The sequence below is a fragment of the Silene latifolia genome, chromosome X (assembly GCF_048544455.1).
Source record: "Silene latifolia isolate original U9 population chromosome X, ASM4854445v1, whole genome shotgun sequence".
Taxonomy (NCBI): Eukaryota; Viridiplantae; Streptophyta; class Magnoliopsida; order Caryophyllales; family Caryophyllaceae; genus Silene; species Silene latifolia.
In genome coordinates this window covers 253,066,662-253,090,854 of record NC_133537.1, presented here as the reverse complement: position 1 = coordinate 253,090,854, position 24,193 = coordinate 253,066,662, and the positions used below count along the sequence as shown (strand labels likewise).

The following is a 24,193-nucleotide window of genomic DNA, read 5'->3' as shown; positions in this document are numbered from 1 at the left end:
TTCTGTTAATGGTTGTGAGAGGTTGTTAGAGTGCTTTTGATCTTGTGTTAGGAGAGGCATTGGTGGACATAGTTGTGAAAAGAAATTGTGGAACATGTGTGGTATTGAACTTAAAACTACAAGTGGTTTGACACCTTTCCTTGGGACAGGGAGTACGGAGTTTTAGGACTTAGTATCATGTTAAGTCAAGGGTGAGTTTTGTGGTAATAGAAGTGATGAACTTGAAAAGCTAATGTGAGTGTTTAACAATTGTGGATTGTGAGTTTAGATCGTGGAGATGAGTGTATAAGTAAATAGAAGTGTGTTGTTTTGCGGTAATGTGGAAGAGATAGAGTGGTGGTTATATTTAGGATTTTATGATATATGTTATGTGAATACAAAACAATTGGAGGCACGAGAGTTGATAGAGTAAGAGAACCTTGGATATAGGAATAGATGTAGTAGATGTCGAGGCTATAGGCGAATATCGTTGACATGCGATCGTGATGAGGATAATGAGAAGATATATTTAAGGATCTAGTATTAGTGAGTTACGAGGACGTAACATTTATCTTAAGAGGAGTAGGATGCGACAAAGAGAGTTTGATGCTTGTACATGTTATAATATAATTGGAAGTTTGAGTGTTGGTGTAGAGTATAGGATGGGTAAAGGATGGATTTATGTTGGGGTTTATTTTATTACAGGTAATGGTGGTAGTAGTATGATGTTTAGGAGCGTGGAGTAAACTTTGATAGTGTTAACGGTTTGTGTGAGGATGTGTATGTGTGTGAAGTAAACTTCGAGGACGAAGTTCGTTTTAAGGATGGTAGAATGTAACATTCCGTTTTGATGGTTGATCTTGTCTGGCGGATTGTCTTGGTAATTGAGGATGTTAGTGAGCGTTATGAACTAAGATAGAGTTGGAAACATTTAGGTTGTGGGTATCCGATAGTATTAGGGAGTTAGTATTAGGAGGATATACTATAGTTGAGATGATATCGTGAGCCATGTTGTGGAAGGAAGAGTGTTGGTGGAGTTAGTGTTAGGTGTCCATGTTTTAGGTTGGGTTGGAACTTCGAGGACGAAGTTCTTTTTAAGGAGGGAAGACTGTAATACTACGGTTTTACATCAGCTAAGTACTCGACCGAGTAGAGCCTACTCGGCCGAGTAGTGCTAAGTGTGTATTCTGTTTGGCTTCTGCCGAGGAATACTCGGCCGAGTATGGTGAATACTTGACCGAGTAGAGGATACTCGACCGAGTATGCTCTATACTCGACCGAGTATCCGGTCCGTCGAGTGTTATTTTCGCGGTTTCATTTGGAAATGGTTAGGGCGTTATATATTACGATAAGCAGTTTCTAATTACAATTTACAAAACCTAAAACATCCTACGACGCTCTAATCATCTCTGAATCTCTCCTTTGGGTGATCATAGCAATCGTATTCTGTCCTTTGATTCATCGTCGGTAAGTCCTCATCCTTATATTCAATGATTGATATTTAGGGTTTCTCTTTGATTATGAATTGGGGGAAATGGGGTTTTGCAGATAGTGATTGGAATTATATGATTGTTATTGTAGGTGACGATGTGGTAATTGTTATGCATTTGTATGGTTGATTGCAGCGTAAGCGGATTGCGAAAAGGTAGGGTTTCCCTACTCAGTTCTGTTTAATTAATTTGAGATGTTGTGATTGTACTGTGTATAATTGTTGTTATCTGCTGATCATCGGAAGATCGGTGTTGTGGAGACGGTGTTGGTGTGGTTGTGTTGTGATGGTTGTGGTGTTGTGACAGCTGTGATGCTGTGTGTGTGTGATTGTGGTGGAGTCACTTGCGGGAGTGGCTTCACACCCTAGTTCGCCCTCCGTGGAACCCGTCACGGGAGGGGATGTGCACATTAAGGGACAGAGATTGTTAGTCGCTCGTTGATAAGCTGGACTAGGTGGGGATGGGCTGCGGTCACCCATTGGCGGCGAGGATTACCTGTTGCGATGGGTAATCTGGCAGGGCTACACACTTCGGTGTGTAGTCGGTTACTGTGTGAGATCGGGAGACCGGGGATGGAGGATGATCAGCCGGTTACATGGTTTGTTTGTCTTATCTTGATTCAACGAATCGACCCCTTGTTGTTTTTTGTAAAACTGCGCGGTGATCCATTCGGGGATGGTGAGCAGATTGTGACAGATAATGCAGATGTTTAGCTATGGGACAGTCATGGGGAGTCACCACTCGAGTCTAGCTTCCGCCGTCAAAAGACTTTGCTCACATTCTCTGTAGTTGTTAGACCTTTCATAGTTAATGTTTGGTTGATTTTGAAAACATGTAATCACTAAGTCTTTTTACTAATAAAGGTTGTTTGGAATTGGTAACTTTGATATACTAACGTTGGGAAACCGAGATGGTAACAGCCTTTTATGCTAGGGTAATCCTTGGTAAGGTACCTTGGTATGAGGGGGTGTTACAAAGAAGGTACTTGTAGGATCAGACGCACCTGACTCAGTCAGACCCAATCTGGTCAGCTTCCTCAAAACTAAAATGTCTTGTTTTGCTTGGTCACATTTTGACATGACTGGTATAGATGCTGATATTATAACTCATAAGTTAAATATTGACAAATCATTTAAGCCTGTACAGCAAGAAAGGAGAAAATTTGCTGCAGAAAGAAATGAAATCATCAATCAAGAAGTCAACAAGCTATTGGACATGGGAATGATCAGGGAAGCGATGTACCCCGACTGGCTTGCCAATGTAGTAGTTGTCCAAAGAAGAATGGCAAGTGAAGAGTCTGTATGGACTACACTGACCTGAATAAGGCCTGCCCAAAAGATCCATTTCCCCTGCCACATATTGATGCGATGGTGGACTCCACTGCAGGCCACGAGATGTTAACATTCATGGACGCTTCCAGTGGGTTCAATTAAATAAAGATGCACCCCGCGGATCAGGAAAGCACAACCTTCATTACAGAAAGAGGAGTATATTGTTATACTGCCATGCCTTTCGGATTAAAAAATACAGGTGCAACCTATCAAAGATTAGTCAACATGATGTTCAAAGACCAAATTGGAGATACCATGGAAGTCTACATTGATGACATGGTGGTCAAATAAAAAAAAAGCAGAAGACCACGTCAAAGACCTGGAAGTAACATTTCAAATACTGGAGAAATTCAACATGAAGCTAAATCCACAAAAGTGCCATTTCGAGTCTCAGCAGGCAAATTCTTGGGCTATATGGTGACAAAAAGAGGAATAGAAGCCACCAATGATCAAAGCCATCCTGGAGCTACAACCACCAAAGACAAATCAAAGACATATAAAAGGCGACGGGGAGAATAGCAAACCCAACAGGTTCATTTCAAGATCATCGAGAGAGGTGCTAATCATTTTACAACCTCGCTCAGAAGAATAAAGACTTCCAAAGTGGACTCCCGATCACCAGGCCGCCTTTGAAGATTTGAAAGCATATCTATCCTCTCCATCCTTGCTTTGCAAAACCAAAGAAAAACGAACCCTCGACAAAAGATATTGCTACATCGAGATCACACTACTATAGCTTTATGCAGTGTCAAAGAAATGGATGGACAACAACACCATGTCTATTACGTAAGTAAAAGTCTACTAGATGCATAAATAAGGTATGACCTACTTGAAAAATATGTTTTAGCTTTAATTATGAGTTGTACTAAACTAAGACCATATTTCGAAAGTCATCCTATAATAGTCAGGACCAATCTTCCTATTAAGTCTGTACTTAGAAAACCAGAACTGTCCGGACGAATGTGCAAGTGGTCAGTCCAGCTGAGCACCTATAACATAACCTTTGAACCCAGGACAACAATTAAGTCACAGGCATTAGCAGACTTTGTGGCTGATTTTAGTCCAACCCTAGAACCCGACCTGATAAAAGAAGTAAACAGACTGACCAATGACCAGACAGACCTAGAATTGACCTTGTATGTCGATGGTGCAACCAACATGATGGGTACCGGCCTAGGCGTTGTACTAAAATCGTCACAAGGAGATAAGATAGTACATGATATAAGTTGTGCATTCGAAGCCACCAACAATGAGGCTGGATATGAAGCCCTAATAGCTGGATTAAAGGTATGTATTGACCTCGGTGTACAAAATTTAAAGGTACGTACTGATTCCCTTCTTATTTCAAATCAAGTAAATGGAGTTTATACCGCAAAAGACTCAAAAATGATGCTTTATTTAGAAGTTGTCCAGAATTTAAAAAGCAAGTTTCGTAATTTTAATATTGATCAAATACCTAGGGACTTGAATACCCAGGCCGATGCTCTAGCCGGCCTAGGATCCAATTTCAGTCCCCCTGATTTTGATAAAATCCCCATCATACATCTATTAGAACCTGCAATAAATAAACAAGATGAAACCTTCCCAATATATGTTGCCAATTCATGGACAAAACCTTACTATGATTGGCTCCAACAAGGAATCCTTCCTCTAAACAAACAAGATGCCAGAGCACTTAAGATCAAAGCTGCTTCGTATACTATTATTAATAATGTGCTTTTTAAGAAATCGCAGGCATGACCATACCTCAGATGCCTGGAACCACAGGAAGCTGAATAGATACTATCAGAAATTCATGAAGGACACTGTGGCAATCATAAAGGCGGCAGAAGCCTAGCAAGAAAAGTACTCAGAACATGCTACTTTTGGCCTACACTGAGGGCCGACTGCCTGGAATTCAGTTCTAAATGCGAAGCCTGCCAAATTCATGGACCATACATCCACCAACCGTCTGAGGAGCTACATTCCATCTCGCCCCCTGGCCATTTATGAAATGGGGCATGAATATAGTAGGAAAATTACCTCAAGCACCTGGACAAAAAGTTTTCATGCTAGCAATGACCGACTATTTCTCCAAATGGATAGAGGCTGATTCATACAGGCAAGTCAAAGAGAAGGATGTCATAGCATTCATCAAACGTAACATCATATGCAGATATGGCATACCCTCAGAAATAATGTGTGACAATGGCACACAATTCGTGGAAAAAGAACAATGGCTTTACAGGCACGATGGAATATTAACCTGGTAACCTCCACACTAGGTTATCCAAAAGCCAATGGTCGGCGAATCCGGAATAAAGTAATAATCGTTGCAAAGAAGAAGCTAAAAAGAAGAAAAGGCAGATGGCCTGAAGAACTCCCCTTAGTCCTCTGGGCTGACCGGACCACGCCTAAAACATCTACAGGCCAAACCCCCTACTCCCTGGTCTATGGATGTGAAGCAGTAATCCCAGCAGAAGTTGACATCCCATCAGCCAGATGCAGCCTGAATACAATAACAAACAACACACCTCTGATGGAGGACAACCTGGACTTAACAGAAGAATTGAGAGATGCAGCCAACATTAGAATGGCAGGCTATCAGCAAACAGTGGCCAAAAGCTACAACAAGACTATCAAAGCCAGAGTATTCAGGATAGGAGATCTTGTTCTCAGAAAAGTCTTTCAAAATACAAAGGAGAAAAACGCAGGCAAACTGGCCCCAACCTGGGAAGGTCCCTACCTGATCGACTCAATAGTCGGTCAGGGCGCTTACAGGCTACAAACCCTGGATGGCGAAATGATCCCAGAGCTTGAAATGTTGCACACTTAAAACTATGTCACATATAAAACACATCCCCCAGCCCAGGTAAAATATTTACTTTACCCTTTTGCCTGGCCTGATATGCAACTAAGTGTATGATACTTGCCATTATATGAATAAATATCCTATATGATTCTTCTTATTATGTGCCTGAATACTTATTAATGTTCTCATTTTTCTTTCTTCTCTTGCCAAATAGAATCTTGTATATTTGTTTAATTAATGCATTCATCAAATTCACACCTTACTTAAACAAATTTTCAAGATTGAGGGCCACTCCACTAGCATACATATTACTCATATGCAGAAAATACCAAACTTTCAGTTGCAAAAATAGGCCTTAAAATACCGAGCTCAGTTCAAATAAACAAACTTGGGAAAACTTTCCCTGGATTGTATGTCATAAATGGGTCATAAGCCCTCCAGACAGGCATGGGTCATAAGCCCTCCAGACAGGCAATAACCCCCACCATGACACAAAAGCCTGGCCAGACCCAGTGCAAGGAAACCTGGCCTGATCCAGTCGAATAACTGGCCCGATCCAGTATACATCTAATACTACAAATATGCCTTATCCAACTATATTCCAAAACACAAAGAGAAACCATCAAAGATCGATTATTTAAGGTCAAAACAAAATATCCATTCCAGGAACATCCCCCCTGGATGGGCCGAAACAAAGAACAAAAACAAAAGCCTAAACAGGTTTCGAATCAGAAACCGACCCACAACCCTCTACCATTTCCTGATCAGCAGATTTTTCCTTGGAAGGAGGAGAGTCTACTTCTTCTTCATGACCCATATTGGCCAAGTCAGGATACTGGATATCCATAGTTGTCTCATCACGATCCGGATCTCACTTAGCCTTATCAGATTCAGGATCCCTCATAGCATCAACCCGGCCTTTCCCAAAGAAATACTGAGCAGCATCAGCAAGTCGTGCTTCCACCAGCTCCTTCTCAGCACCGAGATCTTCATTTTTCCTCAGTTGATCCTGCATCGCCTGCTTCTCAGCAGCCAACTCTCTTTTAACAGCTTCAAGCTCCTCCCTTACAGCTTCGAGCTCTTTTCTGGCTACTTTCTCAATATTTTTTGCAGCTACCTCGCAAGCCTGAGCAGCCTTACATGCCTCCCTGGCTGATCCTAGCTGAGATTGAAGGACCGACTCATCACCCCTGGACGTGTGAAAATCATGGTTAACCTTGTCCAATTTCTCTTCTAAGCCAATGATTCTAATCCGGGCATCCTTGAGCTGATAAGCAGTAATCAGCCCAGCATCCAAGCCCTAGAGAAGGATGAAACAAAACCAATTAACCAAACCCAAGGTAAAAAGGCAATACAAAAATATATAATAATAAAACTAATAAACCCTTTGCAACCAACCTCCTTGGCTTGAGAAGTAAGAGCAGCAGCGTGAGCCACGACCTTAGTAGAAGATTCAAGGGCATTGCCAGATAAGAGCTGGCCGCTGATATTGGCAGAAAAATCATTTATCTATGCCCGAGCAGCCTCTATATCACCCAACTGAGCAGGCACCCCCTGATGCTTCTTATTGGCTGAGCATGAATAGGCTCCCTTTCTCCCCCTTCTTCCTCAGGGATGGCAGCCTCTCTTCTCCTCTTGGAAGGCTAGACAACCTCTGGGGACACAAGCTTGGGCGGTTCCTTATGAGGCTGAACATCAGAAACCAAAATATTGAGAGTCTTGTCGCTCCCACTACCAGTAGCCTCTTGACTCTTGGATTGCTCATAGATTCTAGCAACCCCACCTTCAAGTCGGCAAAGATCAAGCTAGCCAATCTAGCAGAGGACCTATATACTGAATAAACAAAAGAAGACATATATAAATAGCAGGAAACAAATAACAGAAAAGCAGCAGTCAACACAAAAATACAAAGAAGACGTATAGGAAAAAGCGGTAGAGGTAGGCTTGCCTTTGAGCACTTTAACTACACTCAGCTTAGGCTTCATGTACCGGGGCAACAAAATCCTACCCAGACTACCAGGCCAAGTTCTTTCTTCCTCGGGAAGGGCAAGAAAAGCCTCTATCCTTGAAACAAATTCCTCATTAAGAGGATCAAAATTCCAGTCAGGTGCTGCAAACATCCCCAAAATATTCAGGTAAAATTTAAATATTTCGAATTCATACAATATAAAATACGAATCAGGAATACAGGAAACCTACCACTCTCCAAAGGAGGATATATCAGATAATCCAGGCCATACCCCAGGGTATCAGTCCGGATGAATAAGTAAGTCTTCGCCTAGCCTTTATCGTCTCCCGAATCCAGATTAGTGATTAATGGAGACATTTTGGACCTAATTCTTAAATTGAAACGACCAGTAGAAGGATTTTTCAAGTGATATACTACCTTGATATCATTGACAGTAATTGTAAGCTTATGTTTAGCACATAAATTCTCAATGGAATGGACAAGTTTCCAAACCATTGGCATAACTTGGAAGGGTGATACTTCCATGGCTCGGATAGTATCAATCATCAAAAGAGTAAAAGGCAACCTACAACCAGCCTTGAACGACCACTCATAGATGCAGAACCACAACTTTGATCTGAATAAGGAGAATTAGATAACTTTTGGAAATGAATTCTGCTGGTTTGAACTCATGTTTTCCAATAATGGTCTGATTATATTTTTTGCAAACCCCTTTTAGTGTGTCTGAAGATATAATATTCTAGTGAAAAAAGTGAAAGTTTCAATTGGCCGAGATAATGGAATAATGGAAAACATAAACCTCTACAAAATGTAAATACATGAGTCAAGATCTTCTCCATTTCCTAAAAAGAAATGATTTTCGGTCAACATCAAACCCAGCTGCAAACCCCAAAATGAGAAAAATATAGTCACTCACTCTTGGATCTCCCTTGTTGTGAAGCCAAGTGGCATACTTGTAACACAAATTATATAGTAATAATAAGATGGTTTTCTAATATGAAATACAACTTATTTTAAGTTCATGAGTGTTTTTTAAACTAGTTGTTGCACCGCACCCGGGGCGCAGTGCCCCAATTTGGCTAAATCGTTATGTGAAATATGAAGGGCACGTGAAAACATAACATGATAGGGCGCGGTGCCCCAATTTGGATAAATCATGTGAAATATGAAGGGCACATGAAAACATAGCAGGTCTCCCAACATCATATATTTTAAACCGGTGGTCCAAACACAACCAATGTCGTGACATATTAACACCCGTGTTTGCTGATAAATAACACGCTTTGCTTCAAATTAAGCATACAACAATAATAGAGAAAGCACATTATATGAGAAGTTTTTTCGAAGACAAAGTAACAACCTGAATATACAACTCTAATATAGTCCAATGACAACAAATACGCTTAGCAAATTCTGGAGTTACAAACTAATGCCTTAACGATGACCCAGCCGCATAAATTTATTTTCGTCCACATGAACAGGCCCTTCTTCACCTACAAGCTGCACCTGGAACCTGCACATAGTCCACTCGACCAATTTAGTGTATGAAACTATTTTCATCGTAGAGGCGGTAACTCTTCCATGTAAAATATATGACGAAAATCAAGGAAAGAGACAAGTCAGCTCATGCAACCATGTTAGCCCTCAACCTATCCACTCCTATTTGAACAATGGCTCTATTGTTAGACCATTTAAACAATGGCTCTTGCAACCATGTTAGCCCTCAATCTATCCACTCCTATTTGAACAATGGCTCTATTGTTAGACCATTTGAACAGTGGCTCTATTTCACATGAATAGATTACTCCTAGAAACTACATGTCGGCCCTCCTATTGTAAATTATTTTAGAAACGAAACCTCGTATGGACTACTAAATGAGCTCTCTTTACTTTCGTTTTGGGTATAAGCCAACCTATTTGTGAAATTTAACCGAGGACATTAAGAACAATCGGTCGATCAAGAAGTTTGACCAACTCAAAGAAGTCACTTAGATACATCAAACAATTTCAAATTAAATCAACAAAAATGAAATCAATATACAGCTAAAGCAAGCAAAATAATCAGCTCAAGTGTAGTAAATTTTGTTATGCACCAACCCCAATCAGACAAACAAGACAAATTTCACTAATTTTGACAATGGTAAAGCAAGAGTTTATCAGCGTAAGACAATTCACACCATTACTTTAAAGGTCAGAGTAACAATAAAGAAACAAAAGCACCAAGCACTACTGAATTGACGTAATTGGAAGGGAGAGAAGATAACAAGATGAGCTGCTAACGATTTTCTTAAAAGGTGGTGGGTTGAATAAGCAGGGAGATGGGAGACCATGGTATACAAGATGAATAAGCAGGGTATATATGTATCTCTGTGCCTCACACTGGTTTCTGCGCTGACAATAAAGACTTTACAAACCCCAGAATACAGAATAAAAATCTCCATGTCATTTCCACAGAACAGTAGGATAACTATACAGCCTTGAAAAACTCCCTGAATACAAGAGCATAGGCGGCATATAAATGGATCTACCTTATGTGGAAGCCTGAACGCGAGACCTGGATGGTCAAAGCTATGATATCCCACGGACGAAGTCCTGACATGAGACGAAAAATTAGTGAGAGTTGATCCAATCATGGCACGATTTATATGAGACCGTCTCACATGTGACACCAACCAACACACCATATAATCAAATGAGTAATGCTATAAGCACAAGGATGATTCAGGAGCCAAAATGGGTAGCCCCACACTTCCATAAGCACAAGGAGTCCACTCCCATAAATCACTTTGGAACGGATTGTATAGATTCTATATGAATCAAAGGGTGTATGAGAGAAATTTAGAAACCACTTGTAAGCAGAAAGGTATGGAGTACGGACCAATATCACAACTCAAATCACACCCAAAAGGGAAAGAAATACAAGGCAACTGATCTGAAAAAAGACAAAACAACATTACCAGGGACTTTATAGCACTTGGTTCCTACAAATTACGGGGTAATCGGGGTTCGGATGTAGGCAACCTTACTCTTGTTTTAGCAAATAAAAAAAAGTTCGAAACAATCAAAGTAACAAATGAAACAGGTTTCATGATCAATGAAAAAAAAAGATTTAAATGAATAGATTAAGAAAGTGAAGAAAGAGGGTACCTATTGAGCATGGTGCCAAGAGATACTATGGTAGACATTTCTGAAGAAAGTGGCTGCGATAGTCAGTCCCAAAGCGATTGTAACCTCGCTAAAAAACCACTCTCCTACCTGGTGTCACAGAAATCCAAACTCATGTTAGGTGTTGGATCACAAGAAAACGAAGCTCATGTTAGGTGTCAGATCACAAGCCTGAAAATAATACGAATAAGGTTAACATTGTAGCATACCATGTCCCAGGTGAGAGAAGGAATCCATAAAAAGCAGCCATCAAGAAAAAAATACCATCTGTAAACCAGCCGGAACAACTCAAAAGTTCAAAATCTTCAGTCATGGAAGTTCAATATATCGCATAAATTTCAGTTAATATATCGCATAAATAACCACACTCGGCCTGTATATTGGTAGGCTGACCCAAATGGATTGCCGCCGCAACAAATAAAAACGATTGGGAGTTTTGTGACAATGCAAAAAGGAGACCTAAACTGCAATTCATGGGAGCAAAACTGCATAAACTAAACTTGACAATTGAGTAGAGACTATTAGGGAAGAGAGACGGGAGTTCAGGAACTCGGGAATGTAAAGAGGAAAGACGACGTAGATATTAGAGGGAGTTCAGGAACTCGGGGTGTGACGCGTGCAAATTACCACTCTAGTCATCATCACCATCATAAGTGCTAAATTAAGAGTACAGATTTAAAGGAACAAATAGAAAACCTAGATCTGATATGTGATGAACGGGCGATGTTCCATGTCTAGCTGAGTCATCCAACAAACCTACAACTCACCAAAGTAAGAACTGTAATTAGTAATAATGCAATGAACATTATTGTAGGAATAGTGGTAAACCAAAAACCACAGGGTACAATAAAATAAAATTAAAAAAAGAGCAAAATATGGGAAACACACCCATGTTGAAGTTTAATAAGCTGGATGATGATCTCGACTAAAAATGATGATCTTGTTGGAAACTCCGAAAGACGAAGACGTGACATAATAGCAAGGACTTCATAACAAATGCACCTGACATCAATAACCAGCATGCTAATTAAGCAACCAACAATTAATTTTGAAAGTTAATATACCCACAAAAGGATAGGGATTAATCAACTTCAACAAACGTAAAAACGGTAAGAAAAAACCAAATTGATGATCAACTTTAACAAACTTAAAAATGGTGCTAAGAAACCAAATTGATGAACAATTACAAACCTGTAATTGAGAAATCAAGGTAGATGAATTTAAAGATAAAAGACGATGAGATGAAAAATATGAAAAGTGAGGGACAGTCGGGAGCAAAATGAGTGGTTCAGAGTAATTGGAAGAAATAGAGGGCATGGATTGCAAGAGGGAACTCAACAGTGGTGGGAGGCTTCTAAAGATATTATTCCTAAGGAACAATAGCTAGCTCTTGTAAACTTTTTAAAGGGTAACTTTTCTCTTCCACCTATGAGATTTCTCCACTGTCATGTTCTTTCCTCACAATTTTGACATTCATTGTGAAAAAAGAAAGAAAGAAAAAAGCCTATCGAATCATGCAATCCACTTTATGAGACATATTACACAAGGGGTAACAGCTAACCAAACAAAGATAAAAACATTAAATACCTTAAATTCACAAGTGTGAATTGTGATTAATAAACACATTAACAATTACATGCTAATGGTAACTATCTTCTCTTCTTATATAGTGTGAAGTGGTGTTTCTCATCATAGGTTTGACATAACACTGAGGGAGGTAAAATCGAATACATTTAAAGTTTTAAACCCCTTTACTCCGCCAAGGGGAAGCGGTAAGACACTCGGCTAGATATTGCAACTCAGGTGGTATTATTTCTATGAATATCGAGATAAGAGAAACTAAGAACACATTTCTCTGAACTCATTTACTTGTTATGACTTATGACTGCAATTTCGCAATTTTAGTAACTCTGGTGTTTGAATCTGAAAAAACAACGAAACTTTAAATACTGGAAAACACGTACAAGCAAGGTAAGCTTTTATCGGAAGCACCTGATATAGCAAGTGTCAGCACACCATCACCCATGAACATGCTTGCACCGAACAACACCAGTAATAATGTAATAATAAGGCTGGCCGCAACTTCTTCTGTTTCTCAAGGAATCGCTTTACTGGAGAAGTAGAAGTAATTGACACTGAGTGGCCATACTTATATGTAGACAGCTCCTCGTCAGCAGCTTGTTGTTTTGGGATTAAACTAACAAACATGAAAAAAACTCTGTAAATGACAAATTTAATCAAAAACAAACTCGTTTCATCTAAAGGTTGACAACTAAATGCTTTCAATTAAGAGGACGCCAACTTCTCCTTTCTTGCTATTGTTATTGATTCTATGATTTTTTTGCCTTCAGATAACTGAATTCAAATGGAATATAAGCATTTCAACTAAATGCTTTTAATAGCAATAACAGCTAAAACCTTTGTCAAAAGAAAAAAAAAAAAACTATAACAACTAAAAAGCCAGAGAACATTTGTTGTACTCAGTGAGTTTTTCTTGCAACCATTTCGAGTTTTTACGTTGATACAGCTATCTCATCACCATGAATACACATTTTACTCTCTGATCACAGCAAGGTCGCCATTATCAGACTTGATCACACTAAATTACCAAAACCAACACTACTACATTTTACTCCTTATCCTCCCATTCCTTCCCTTCCCCCTTCTCATCCTCTCCCCCTACTCCCCACCCTGGCCTCTTACTCATTTCGCTCTCCTCTTTCTCTCCCTCCTCCTCCTCCTCCTCCTCCTCCTCCTCCTCCTCCTCCTCCTCCTCCTCCTCCTCCTCTTCCTCCTCGTCCCCTCTTTGAGGTTTCTTAAGCTCCTCACCTCCTGCTGCTATCTCTACCAACGCAATGAATGCAATTTATTTGACGTAAGTTTGAAAAAAAAAAATAACGCTCTAGCATAACAACTCACGACTAAGAACTATGAAGTTAAATGGAGACGTCATCTGAGCAACTTAGCTAAATACCGAAGTTAAAAAAATGGGATGACATAGAGTCATAGACCCATTTTCGTGTAAGTAGTCTCATTTTCATAATATGTTTGGGTTTCAACTACATCTAAGAAAAAAAATTGTAGAAAAATGGTATTAGAAAACAATGAATGGTAATATTAAAAAAGCGCTTATTCTTTTGTTAATAAAAATAAATAGATAAAAAGTAAATGTAAAGGAACGTAAAATAATATGAATTCCTTGTTTATGTAAGTGATCATACAGACGAGAGTAATAATTTAAAATTGCATGCTTACCTGTCTCTGTTACAATCAAGTGAATAGCTTTATCTCTCTGTTTCTTCTTTCCAAATAGGTCTTTTGGTAGCACTTCAAGGACAACTCGCGGTCTCTGTCTGTCTCTCTAAGAAGATAATCCATTGAGAACATTGTACACCTCTGCAAGGAAAGCTTCATTGTGTAAAATCACCTCTTTTGGTTCACCTGTTGTGCCACTTGTGTACATAACTGTGCAGATGTTGCTATTTTGTTTTACATGAAATTCGTCATCTATAATTCCCTGAAATTATGAATACGGAAATTTTTAAATGCTCACTAATCTCATCTTCTATGTGGAAATGAGCTTTCAGAAATCGTCACGTAGCCGTTACAAATATATTATGATGCCCCCCCTTAAAAATATATATCTTTCATATATTATCGTGCCGAAAAAAGATTTTACCAATTGTGCGAATTCTTCCCAAGAGAAGCAAGACAAGCCAAAGATCCTCAGCTTCCTTCCTTGGTGTGCAAGAAATATCACCAAAACTAACAATTGCTGAAACAAATATTAGACTTATCTCAGTTTCAACATGCCACCAAGAATAAAAATCGTTTCGAGTTGCAAATCACAATGCTTAAATGAAGAAACTTTCTCCAGTTTGATTACTTTTGAGGCATTCACACTTAGGTAAGCAAGCCAGCATCTGTTCAAGCATCAAAAATAGGGCTCAGTTGTTAGACAAGAATAAAGTGAAGATATCGGTGGAACTTATGGGAAAATATACGAATTACTGCTATAGTATTGTTATTGAATGTACTTGATTACTGAATTAAAAACTATTTCTCTCATAACCAGGACAATTGAGTGTGTAATGAGGGCCAATGAATTATTAAGCATATGTACTAAAGATATAAAAATAATGAAAGAGCAGAACAAAATAGAGATGATAGAATCAGATCATTGCGTCTTGCTTCAACCCTCAACTGTCATCAGTCTCACTACTCGGAAGTAAATGTAAAAAGGTCTTACGAATGCTGAAAGCCTGAAATAACTATCTTAATTTTATAGACACTGACATTGGATGTAGTATTTTCTAAATTAATATCACATTAAACAATACATTTGGCTTAAGCTTAAAAAAGATAGGATAATGACGTGCAGTAATTGGATCTTATAGCTGATATCTTTTCTCCTGAACGAAAACAATGGAGACTTCAGCGTGGTTAATAATGAACTCAATTTCATTGGCACCCGCATGCATTATTTCACCACGATGTCATGTATGTGATGCATCCATGGTCTAATCTACCAAAACAATAATTAACATTGAAAGAGATAGCTTACTAAGTCTACTTCTTTGCTTACCCGCATAAGGAAGCAACAAATGTAAAAAACAAGCTTCAATTCTCCATTCATGTCGCAAGATACCTTGCAATGTAGGACCCTCGATGGCATGTAGGTCTTAAATTTAACATCAGATGACTAATGAACTATACAAAAAAAAACAAAAGACCAATAGTAGCATCCTCCGTCTTTATCATTATAACTACCTATATACCCTTTTCACATAGTGCAATGGCGTAAGAGAAGCTGAGAGGATTTGTAAGCCAAAACATTTGAAGCTGAGGGAATGTAACTGAAAAGTATGAATGATCTGAGATACGGAGTATTGTAATAATGGAAAGAGACTCGAGAAAAAAAAAAGTATGTTGAGGGTAAGTCCGAGTGTAAGTACTCGTTTACTGGAAAGTACACCAATGAATCAAAGTAACAAACTCTTATAAATGAGTGGTGCCATCATCTTGATAAATAACCCAGAACATGAAATTACCTACCTTCACCAGCTCAATTAAAAACGCCTGGTTAAATTGACCCTAACGAACACCGAATAACAGTCTTTAACTAAATAGTATGAAACTTGAAAAAGTTAACAATGATTAACTGATTCTCTTACCTTCCGAAAGCCCGTAGAAATAATCCCATAATTTTTTGAGGCCAAAAGAATAAAGAAAGCTTGAGAATCTTGCGACTGGACAACACCTTTCACTTGGTTGTTTTGCTTAACAGAAAGGGGCGACGAAGAATAGGGTTCCTGAATAGCACGTAACTGTTACAGTCCTTGTTTTCAATAACATACAATGCCCTAAAATATTTAGCCAAAGTACTAACTAAGACACCTAAATCCTAACATCAACAACAAGCGAATTAAGATCACCCAATGTCTTAACTCTTAATGTCATTTGCCAAACTATACCCGCATTCAATATAAACCCGACTCGAGCACATAATACCCAACTTTAAATAATATTCTTACTTTTAATCAGGGTCGCAAAAATAGCATAAATGAAACACAACATAACTAAAACATCACATAAGTCACAAATTATTTTAACAAGACGGTCTCACCTGGTAAGATGGACCATTTTTATAAAAAATACTATTCATGTAATGCTAATAGATAAGTTATCTTTTTGCATAATGAGACCGCCTCATGCACATAAGTAGCTTATCTAGTATCTACAACAATACAAATAACTAAAGCAAACAATTTTTGCTACTCAAAAAACAATTTGCAGTAAATAATGAAAACCCTATAAATAACCAATTGAAGTGAAATTTTAAACGGCATTCCAAATTATGAATACAAAACAGATATGCGAAACGAATTTCTATTTCTAACACATTATAATCCCAATTTCTTATTAGACTTCATTATACGTTATACCTAGAAATAATAAATTAAATTTAAATTTAAATCAAACTCGAGAATTTATACTTACAATTAATGGCGCTGGTGACTGGTGCGTTGGAACGCGGCGAACTTCAAGAAGAAGAAGCAACATACTTACATGATATCGCACGAATCGCCTGTTAAAAAACATGTCAGGACTCGGGCTCTAAAGTAATGTTTGTTAGAAATTTAAATTGAAAATATAGCACGAACAATCTAACCAAACTACTCATAATTTGGGCTGATCGGTATTTGCTAAACCCAAAAATAACCCAGAAATTTCAATTTAAACCCAAAAAGGCCAAATCATTTGCATACAATCAATTTAAACCAAAATCGCATCAATATAGTAATCGCATCAATAACCCAGAAATTTCAATTTATAAAACAAAAAGGCCTAAATAATCCCTCTCAATATGCTTTACAACTCTATAAAATAGGAAGAAAAAACAGAGGAATCAAGGGCAATTCACCTGTGATTGATCCACCAAAAGTAGATGAAAAGGGGAAAGTTGTAGTGTTGCAGTATGGAAATCGCATAACCAAAACAACTGTAAGAACATGCATGGCTTAGGTAGGATAGAGAGGAGAGAGAAGAGAAGAATAAAGTGGAAGAAGGAAGCAGGTTAACACGGGAATAAGAGAGAGATAGGAGGAAGAAATAAATAAAAATGAGAAACAGCAGCAGGACATAAAATAACGACATGGGCTAAATAGGCAAAAACACAACAAATTACTGTACTGACTACAGCAACCACTCTTTAAGATTTTTAAAGAGTATATATGGATATGGATATGGATATGGATATGGATATGTATACTCTTTTATTTGCATTCTTAGTAAATGAGTATTCTTTATATAATATAAATATAAAAATAATCTTCTTATTAGTGTAAGACCGTCTTATCTTATAGTGAATACATTTGTAAGGCCGTGTTACCTTAGAGAGCGTGCAAGATTAGTAAAATAATAAGTAAATAAGTGAAGCTAATGCACAAAGACAAGCAAAGAATGATGAAGTTGATGTAAGATGCGAGTTGGAAAATACAAAAGATGCATGCAAAGATGGAAGAGTGTAACAACCACTGCAATACCAAGATTGTTCGTTTTATGCAGCCTGTAATTCATGGTTTCATCAATCACATGGTTACTTCCTCTCTAACTCGTCTATTCACTATTGTATAGGCCTCTCTGGGGTGGGGTGGGCGTCTCTGCTAGCTAGCCTCCTTGTTCCGCCACTGCTAATGTTTATTTTTTGCATGCAGTCAATTCCAGAGTCAATAGTGAATGAGTTAGGGTGGAAGATGGAAAGCATTGTGCTAATGACTGAGGATCAGCCTCACCGTCACTGGCTTATCATTCTTGAAGGTGGCCGCCATTTCAAGTCTGGTTGGAAGGATTTCTGTGATCACCATCATCTTAATGTTGGTGATTTTCTAGTATTTACTCATCACTAGCTCCTACTTTGTTTTCCACGTCTCTGTCTATGATCGCCTCACTTCCTGTCAACGCCTTTTTGCTTCACCTACAGGTTTCATTTCTGCATTTCATTTCATATACTAGTATATATCTATTGCAAATTTGCAACCAACTCATTTTAATCACTGTTTTGTAAGTTTACCCTTTTCTAGGATCAACTCCATATTCTAGATTCAACTGTATGAATATCAACCAAACCCAAGTTGGAGGACATCAAGTAGCTCAAGTTGGCCAACAAATCCCTCCTGTCCAGCCTCAGTTTCCTACATGTCATATCACCGTCACTTACAAATCTCGTAACAATTCAGTTGTTGTAAGTATGTTTTTGCCTTAACTGTACTTCTAATTAATCTCAACTACCTCCACTTATCCCTCTTCTGTTTCCTGAACTAACCTCAAGTCCTTGCCTAGTTTCAACTTGATTTACGAACTTCTGCCAGTTTATTGATTCAATGGGTATGTAAACTAAGTGAGACTCTCATAATAAAGAAATTTGTTTGAAGAAACTAGAATCTATTATTCTTCAGCTTTTAATCAAATCATATTTTGTAGTTTGTGTATTTGAAGTTCCTATGATTAAATCACTATATCACCTCGCCTCTAGTTTTAGGACTTTAAAGTAGCTCTTTCATAGTTCAGTTGAATGAGCTGTATTTCCAGTCAAATTTCACAAGAGGTAGACGATTGTGTATGGCAACCTTGCTCTTATTTTCAATGGATATACTCTCCCTCAAGTGTGATGATATGATTTGATTAAAAGCGTCATTTTGTTTTTATAAAATACCCTTGTCTGGGAAGCAGTTGATTGGACACTTGCAGCCAAGTATGGGGTAAATGAGTAACATTGGATGATATCCATATAGAACATACAAATGAGGCAGATGCATCATATAAGAGTAGCTAGCTATTTTAATGCCGCATATTATGCAATATATCAAGTTGTCAACAGTTGTGTGATCATTCATAATAATTACTTTTGCAGTATCTTCCTCGATGGTTTATAACATCGAGTGGCCTACGAAACAGATGCTGCTTCTTGAAACTTATTGATGAAAAAGAGAATCCTTGGGAAGTGAAGCTCTTGAATTCAAAATATAATGGCTATTCCTACATTACCGGTGGATGGAAAAAGTTTCTAATTTCAAACAATATCAAGCCTAGAAGCGTGGTTAGTATTCAGGCTATACAAGCTGGGATGCGTCCTATTTTGAAAGTGTCACAAGTCACGTTACCTCCAAAAAGGTTCTTCTTTTAGACTATGCTCTCACTTCATTTTCTAACATTTTTCTAGTCAATCACATTAGCATAGAAAGACAACTAATTTTAAGTATAAGATGCATTCTGAGCAGGGTGCGCAACCGAAGCTAGGGGTGATTCCGTATAAGAATGGCACTATGGCAGATTGGGTTTTCTCTTGACCGCTTTTTTGGTTTCGATTCAGGTGTCGACCTCATTTCCTGTAAATGAGATGCACGAAATCATGTAATGTATCTGCTTCCTAAACTCTCTTAGCAACCTGTAAACTTTGTTTGCTGACATGAAACTACCAGTTATCTTATTGTACTGTATGCTCCCGTAAATTGTTTTTTTTTGTTTTACTATGTTCCTGCATTTTCATCAACAACTGAAAACTACCAGATAATCAGATTAGTAAAATGTAAATAATGGATTCTAATACAGATTGTAATTTTGGAACTAATGACTTAGTTTAGGGGTATAGTAGAGGTTTTTCAAAATCAAAGGTATACGTAAAAATTCGAAATATACAAGAGTACACTATAGAAAAAACTAATTGCTGAAATTCCCAACATTTTACCCCTAATCTACAGAACTAAAAATATCAAATATTAATGTCAGTTTTTCCTTGTCCTAATTAACTCTAACTAAGATCAGAACATATAGTAAAAATATGTAAATTTTAGAATTGATGAATTTATGAGTTAAGTCATACTAAAAGGCTGTTACAGCATAGCCTAGCTGGCAAATTAGTTAGAACTTAGAAGTAGCAGGTATTAGTAACTAGTAACTGAAGTATATATAGCATTCCTGAAGTCTACACTTGGATTACAACTGACAAATTATCAACTTTAAATCATCAATTCTTACTAATATTACAACTATTTCTTTAAATTAAAAGTTAATAAATGAGCAGTATTCCATATGCCTGTCGGTCTTAAGCGTTACTTATACGCCTTTCATAGCTTAGGGAAAAAATATCAGAGGATGAGTCACAATTAAGGTGCAGGAGACATCCCTGCAGAAGAGGGCAAGTTTTCTTCAGTTTTATCGGAGAAGTTTGATAGCCTTGATGGAGAACTCGTGGCAGTCAGAGTGATTCCATCTGCACCATCACCATCACCATCACCATCACCATCAATACTGGTCTGATCAGTTTCGACATTCTGGGGTGTGCTCTGTGCATCCCTTTTCCTGAATGTGTGAGCAGCCATATCCCGATTCTCAAAGACTTTGGCTAGCCTCTTGCTTTTGCTCCATATGGAATCATCCGAGTTCATCCAGATGTCCCGATTCTCATACAGGAAGTGTATTGCATAAATGAGGAGAGATGTTGCTGTAGCAACTCCAACTATGAGGAATAGCCCCCAGAAACTATCTAGACTAAGACTTGCGGAAGTGGCTATATTTCCCTGATCTGAACTATTGTACTGTTGCATTCCCCATTTTTTTTCTCAAATTCAGCCATCTGATCTCCTTCTGTCACATTCAGTATTTCTCCTGAAATCACAGGCGCTAAGAGGGAACCTTTCGGAAATGCCTGCAAGACAACAATTTAAAGAGTAATGACAACCTCCTGCAGGGAGACACCCTTATGCATCAAATAAGTAGCCAAAAACTTACAATGCCGAAACCATCAGTCTTGTACAAAGGCTGCATCATTAGATACTTGGAGGGATATAGCGCTATGAAAAGCCTCGTGTAGGGGATTTAATCAAAAACAGCTGCAATCTCCCCTTTTGACAGCAGATCATCTAATTTCTCAGATGAATTGTAGGAAATAAGCTTCGATTTATGAAACCCTTTCTTTACTAGTAAATCCTCGACAAACGTACCATCTTGGAAGCCCACATTAGCTCCTGAGCTCAGTAACTCATCTACACCAGTCACAGTTGGCTTAAGCTGTTGAACAGTCAACATAGAAGTCAAGCTAGCCGTGTAGCTCTGCGTCAAGACTAACACCACGAACACCCATACAACCACCACACATCTACTCAAGTTACTCAAAACATTTTCCCCTGGTTTCAATAAGAAAAAAACATGTATCAATAATCGAGAAATTATTTTGAAAATTAAAGAAGATTAGAGGAAGCATACTTTGTGCAAACACCATCATGGAAAAGGAGTAAAAGAGACTAGTGCCAACTTGGTGCAATGGAGGTCCGCGGAATTCTTCGTTGATGCGGTGTTCAAGAACCCAAATTGCGAAAGCTATGAAAACGAAGGCACACAAGGTAGCAAACCATAGCTCCCAAGTCAAGGGTTTCAAAAAGACCCATGCACTTTTCTTGTCATCTTTGACAGGAACTACCATTGTCACCCCTGATTCCGTAAACGGGAGTGTAAAATCGACATCAGATGTCCGGCTTGCTATGATGGTTATGTCTCCCACCACAATATCATACTTCTTTAAACAAAACAAAAACAAATATACAAAAGAAATCTCAAAACCTCATTCTAATGCTGCGGGTTGCAACTCTTGCAAGTGTTAGAAACAATGCAAGAATGATGCTAGTTTAGGTACCTGAAGGAACACTTGGTGAACCAACTCATCATATGAAGAATTTGGGAAAGGATGATAGTCGTAATGACCAGAATAGCCGAGGTTGTTCATAACGGACTCAAAGATATCTATGCAGAAATCTGTGTCATTTTCCGGGATATCACTTGTTCCTTTCACGAAGGTCACATTCACTAGCTGTTCAAAAACAGGTTTGACTGGAATTCCAACTCTCAACTTGTTTCCACTCGCTGGAATTTCCCATCCTGTGGGAGGTGACGTGGCATCTCCTGGCCAGATGATTGGTCGCAGAGCTGCTGAATTCTTATCCCCGGGGTGGAGATTAGGGACAAGGCCTTTTTCTGAAACCCAGAATCCTACACCTCGGCTTCCAGTGCCGAACACATTTATGATTCTGTAAATTGGTGATTGCCCATCAGAAAGGCTAAAGATTCCAGCAAGACCGCTGAAGCTTGTATTGTACTCCCTCCGTCCCGGTCATTTGTTGTCCTTTGGTTTTGGCACAAAGACCAAGGAAAGAGGAGAAGGCCAATAGCTAAATGACAAGTGGAACAAATTGAGTGTGAATGATCAAATTACTCATCAAGTTCATTCTTAAAATAGAAAGGACAACAAATGATTGAGACAACCAAAAATGGAAAAGGACAACAAATGACCGGGACAGAAGGAGTATAATGCTTTCAGAAGTCGAGGTCCAACAGGTGAGACGCCCAGTCTATCAAGATCAGTTATGTTTCCTGTCATAAACGTGGTTTTGATACCGGAGTTTGGATCTGCAACTTGTTCTACTACTGTGGCGAGTGCACAGGCTACATCATAGGCTAGGAGTCCCATAACACTAAGCTTTGTGCCCTGAAATTTTCGTTCCCAATGACTCTTGAAGCGTTTTAACTCATTTGTCTCAGGGATATAAGTTTGCAAACCAACAACCCCTTGCATGGAGTCGATGATATTCTCATCAAGGGATCCTAGTTCATTGCTTGTGCTAGTTGTCGTTATCCAAACATAGCCTCGACCCATCATTTTCAGCTCATTTGCTTGAAAGAACAAGCGAGAAGCAAGCTCGGGGGAGAGGTGGACTACAAAAACCCTTGTTTGCTTTGCCTTCAATTTCTGTAGCAGTTGAAGTATATGATCATCAGTGGAAGTAGATGAAATGGCCTCATGGGACGGAATACGAGCGTTTATCTTTTGTAAAGCATCATCCAAGTAAGGTATAATCCCTGCCCCGTATTCGATATTGTCTGCATAGATAGGAATTACATCTTTCCATTTATATGTTTGAATAAGGGCACTTATGGCTTTTACTTGAACCGAGTCCTTTGGAGCCACACTAACGAAGTAGGGACATTGACCGGAAGAGACACAAGGACTTGTTGACGAGTATGAAAGAATGGGAACTTGAGCCTTGTCTCCCAGATTTATTACAAACTCAGCATCCATTAATGTTGTAGGTCCAATAATTGCCTTCACTTCCTTATATTTGAGAAGATATAGAGCTGATACATGAGACACATGGTTATGCAAAGATTAAAATCGAGACATTGCAAAGGCTCTTGGATAAGCGGGGTAATTAGCTGGGGGATAACACAAAGAGATTGTTTTTGGATGACTCATAATGACATTTGAAGTGCAACTCTTTAATAAGCCTTTTAGGTTTCATAATTAAAAATCTGTCAACAAATGCAGGGTTAGAGATAGCCGCGTTAGATTGGAAATCAGTGACAGTGAAAGCCAACAATCTCTAAAGGTAACTCCATGAAGCTTTCTTAGATTTGATACTATCATTGTTGAACATTCATATTACGGAGTACAAAACTAGTTGTCCTTTGAAAGCTAAAGTATGCAATAACGTTTGGACATAGATGTAAATAGAGCTTAAGCAGGTCATTAAGTGACAAAACGGAATGAAAATGCGCGCGAGGCATACCAGCAGAAGCAGCACCAACAATACTGTCCTTTGAGGGATATAACCTAGTATGTACAGCTATTCTGGTCTTGTAATCCCCATGAGAGTTGTAGAATTCGGAAAAGGCCATCTGCATGGTGTTCAACCCCATCTTTCCTAGCTCATCATTTTCGTCGTAAATTACACCTATATTTACAACCACCTTACCATCTTCGGTAGCCCAAGTGGTCGCAAATACCCAGAGGAGCAACAGCATCCATAATCCTCTCAACATTGTTATTTTCATATGATAGCTTAAGCATTAAGTTATGAAACATTCATTGATTTGTGTCACTAGAAATTAGATTTGTCTAAACTCATACCTTGTCTTT

The 24,193-nt window shown here is 38.6% G+C and overlaps 2 protein-coding genes, 1 long non-coding RNA gene and 1 pseudogene across 4 annotated transcripts; 1 reads left to right on the top strand and 3 right to left on the bottom strand.

The window, feature by feature from the left end:
• Nucleotides 1-8,759: 8,759 nt before the first annotated feature.
• LOC141621769 (uncharacterized) lies at nt 8,760-14,237 on the bottom strand. Of its 2 annotated transcripts, none has more exons than XR_012532659.1 (7): nt 13,981-14,237; nt 12,690-12,922; nt 11,614-11,727; nt 10,935-11,481; nt 10,708-10,815; nt 10,089-10,152; nt 8,760-9,073 (listed from the first exon to the last, which is right to left on the bottom strand). It is a non-coding gene; the product is annotated as an uncharacterized LOC141621769 (long non-coding RNA). The 2 variants fall into 2 exon arrangements; XR_012532658.1 differs by having other exon boundaries at nt 8,761-9,073; nt 12,718-12,922.
• Nucleotides 14,238-14,372: 135 nt separating this feature from the next.
• Nucleotides 14,373-23,894, bottom strand: LOC141619946 (uncharacterized). Its single transcript, XM_074436947.1, has 5 exons — nt 23,844-23,894; nt 16,726-16,813; nt 15,900-16,037; nt 14,612-14,648; nt 14,373-14,500 (listed from the first exon to the last, which is right to left on the bottom strand). The coding sequence occupies exons 2-5, from the start codon at nt 16,786-16,788 to the stop codon at nt 14,373-14,375; spliced, it is 366 nt and encodes a 121-aa protein (XP_074293048.1). The 5' UTR covers nt 16,789-16,813; nt 23,844-23,894.
• On the top strand, nt 17,743-19,411 carry LOC141619944 (B3 domain-containing protein REM9-like). Its single transcript, XM_074436946.1, has 4 exons — nt 17,743-17,796; nt 17,943-18,105; nt 18,309-18,469; nt 19,139-19,411. The coding sequence occupies exons 1-4, from the start codon at nt 17,743-17,745 to the stop codon at nt 19,409-19,411; spliced, it is 651 nt and encodes a 216-aa protein (XP_074293047.1).
• On the bottom strand, nt 20,167-24,096 carry LOC141619943 (glutamate receptor 2.7-like; annotated as a pseudogene).
• Between the last annotated feature and the right edge of the window lie 97 nt (nt 24,097-24,193).

Coding starts and splice junctions, on each gene's coding strand:
- LOC141619946 (XM_074436947.1), bottom strand. CDS start 16,788: ATGTTGCTTCTTCTTCTTGAAGTTCGCCGCGTTCCAACGCACCAGTCA. Junction 14,649..15,899: donor TTTCTACGGGCTTTCGGAAG/GTAAGAGAATCA, acceptor ATGCTTGAACAG/ATGCTGGCTTGCTTACCTAA. Junction 14,501..14,611: donor TAAGTGTGAATGCCTCAAAA/GTAATCAAACTG, acceptor TATTTGTTTCAG/CAATTGTTAGTTTTGGTGAT.
- LOC141619944 (XM_074436946.1), top strand. CDS start 17,743: ATGGAAGAGTGTAACAACCACTGCAATACCAAGATTGTTCGTTTTATG. Junction 18,106..18,308: donor TCACCATCATCTTAATGTTG/GTGATTTTCTAG, acceptor ACCCTTTTCTAG/GATCAACTCCATATTCTAGA. Junction 18,470..19,138: donor CTCGTAACAATTCAGTTGTT/GTAAGTATGTTT, acceptor TTACTTTTGCAG/TATCTTCCTCGATGGTTTAT.